The sequence below is a fragment of the Ovis aries genome, chromosome 15 (genome assembly GCF_016772045.2).
Source record: "Ovis aries strain OAR_USU_Benz2616 breed Rambouillet chromosome 15, ARS-UI_Ramb_v3.0, whole genome shotgun sequence".
NCBI lineage: Eukaryota > Metazoa > Chordata > Mammalia > Artiodactyla > Bovidae > Ovis > Ovis aries.
In genome coordinates, this window is record NC_056068.1 from 48,388,613 (window position 1) to 48,391,304 (window position 2,692).

General features: G+C 40.3%; 1 protein-coding gene across 1 annotated transcript; it reads right to left on the reverse strand.

Annotated features, from left to right (window-relative positions):
• Positions 1-868: 868 nt before the first annotated feature.
• On the reverse strand, positions 869-1,825 carry LOC101108775 (olfactory receptor 51H1-like). Its single transcript, XM_012096583.3, has one exon. The coding sequence runs from the start codon at positions 1,823-1,825 to the stop codon at positions 869-871; it is 957 nt and encodes a 318-aa protein (XP_011951973.3).
• Between the last annotated feature and the right edge of the window lie 867 nt (positions 1,826-2,692).

The window sequence follows — 2,692 nt, forward strand, 5'->3', positions numbered from 1 at the left end:
CACTGTTTATAATAGCCAGGACATGGAAACAACCTAGATGTCCATCAGCAGATGAATGGATAAGAAAGCTGTGGTACATATACACAATGGAGTATTACTCAACCATTAAAAAGAATTCATTTGAATCAGTTCTGATGAGATGGATGAAACTGGAGCCGATTATACAGAGTGAAGTAAGCCAGAAAGAAAAACACCAATACAGTATACTAACACATATATATGGAATTTAGGAAGATGGCAATGACGACCCTGTATGCAAGACAGGAAAAGAGACACAGATGGATATAACGGACTTTTGGACTCAGAGGAAGAGGGAGAGGGTGGGATGATTTGGGAGAATGGCATTCTAACATGTATACTATCATGTAAGAATTGAATCGCCAGTCTATGTCTGACGCAGGATACAGCATGCTTGGGGCTGGTGCATGGGGATGACCCAGAGAGATGTTATGGGGAGGGAGGTGGGAAGGGGTTCATGTTTGGGAATGCATGTAAGAATTAAAGATTTTAAAATTGAAAAAATAAAAAACTAAAAAAAAATAAATAAATAAAATAAAAATAAAATAAAATAAAATCCAGCATCATACACTTCAATTTAGCAGTTGTGAATACATGATTTTATCCAACTCATACACCAAAAACACTGAACTTGAGTTTCTATTGCCATTTCCCCTTACCACTACCAAACCGTCATCACTCATGAGCAATTGTGATCATTTATTTAAGCCCTCTGCTTCTCTTTCCCTCTATAGTTAGATTAGCTTGAGGGAAAGGCCTGAGTCTTTTTATTTTTGAATTCATGGTGCCTATCATACTATTTGGCACATAGCGGATCCTGAACAGCACTCTTCTGATATAGAGAAAAATGTCATTCTCCAGCAATGATACGTTGCACCCCAAATCGCTTGCGCAGAGCAGCCTGGATCTGCCCGGATTTGAGACTGTAGACAAGGGGGTTGAGCACTGGTGTCATGAGGAGGTAGGCGTTACTCATGCTGGTAAACAGAACTGGGGAAGTGTTCTGAGTGTAGTGATGCAGCACTGCCACGCTGATGAGGGGCAGGTAAAACACAAATACTGCGCATAGGTGACAGGCACAGGTATGCAGTGATTTCCAGTTTCTGTCTCGATTCTCCAGCGTTAGAACAGTGGCCAAGATCTTCATGTATGAAACTAAGATGAAGACAACGTCTGCTGCAAATGTGAAGAGTACAAACACCAATCCATAGACACCGCTAAAAGTGACGTCCCCACAGGCCAAGTTCAGCATATCAGGGTAGTAGCAATAAGAGTGTGAGAGGATATTGGCCCCACAAAAAGGAAAGGTCCTGAGGAGGAAAGGCAGAGGGGCCACCAGGCTGGCACCGCGTATGACAGCAGCTCCACTAAGACAGGCGACAGTAGAGTGGGTCAGGATCCTGGCGTAGTGCAGTGGAGCACAGATAGCTACCAAGCGGTCGAAAGCCATGGCTACCAGGACACCTGACTCTACTGAGGAGAGGGTGTGGATGAAGAGCATCTGCGTTAAGCAGGCATCCAGGCCGATGAAGTGGACATTGAACCAGAAGATAGCCAAGACACTAGGCATTGTAGACAATGAAAGGCCTAGGTCAGTAAGGGCCAGCACAGCCAAAAAATAGAACTGAGGTTCGTGAAGATTACGTTCTGTTTTAACTAGGATAAGCAGAAGAGCATTTCCCATAAGGGCTAGGACGTACAGGAGACAGAAGGGAATGGAAATCCATATTTGGGCAGCCTCCAGACCAGGTATACCAATGAAGGAGAAGGTGGGCCAATTAGAAACAGTGTGATTAAAAGACCACATGGAAAGGTGTAGGTCAGACTGAAGTCCACAATGCTTCTGCTTCTCACCCTATAAAAGAGAAATTGTGTGTCAGGAAATCTGATTAAAAGCAAACTGATTGCCTATATATAGAGTTACAAAATTAAAACATGAAGAACTCAAAATTGAGTTTATAACTTCATAATTATTCCTCTTGATATTACGAATGGCAACTAAGCACATGAAAAAATGTTCAACATCTTTATTTATTTAGAAAATGTAAATGATAAATACAGTAAGATACCATTAGAATGGCTAGAATTAAAAATATCTGAAAATACTGTGTTGGTGAGCATATGGAACAACTGAAATTCTGATGGGATACAAATGATACAGAGCCTCTTTGGATATCAGCTTGGCAGTTTCACATAAAGCCACATGCATGCTTATCAAACATTTAACAGAACCCAGCAATTTCACTTCTAAGAATTTGCCCAAGAGAAATAAAAACACATATCCATACAAAGACTTGTACATAATCAAATAAGCTTATTCATGACAGCAAGAAAAAAAAAAAGGAAAGAAACCAAACATACACCCAGTGTTGAATGGATGCACATATTGCAAAGATCCATAAGCTTTAATTTGAAAAGGAAATAACTCCTGATAGAGGCAATAGCTGAATGGGTCATTTGTGCTCTGTGAAAGAAAGCAAACACAAACCACCACATATTGTATGATCTCATTTGTATGAAATTTTAGAAAAGCCAAAATCAGTGATGGTTGATCAGAGATTTTAGAGATGAAAAGCAAGTATAAAGAGACTGAGTACAAATAGGCAGGAAATGACTTTTTGGAAGATCAAAATGTTCCATATCATGGCTGATGTACTAATCACACGATTTTACA

Coding starts and splice junctions, on each gene's coding strand:
- LOC101108775 (XM_012096583.3), bottom strand. CDS start 1,825: ATGTGGTCTTTTAATCACACTGTTTCTAATTGGCCCACCTTCTCCTTC.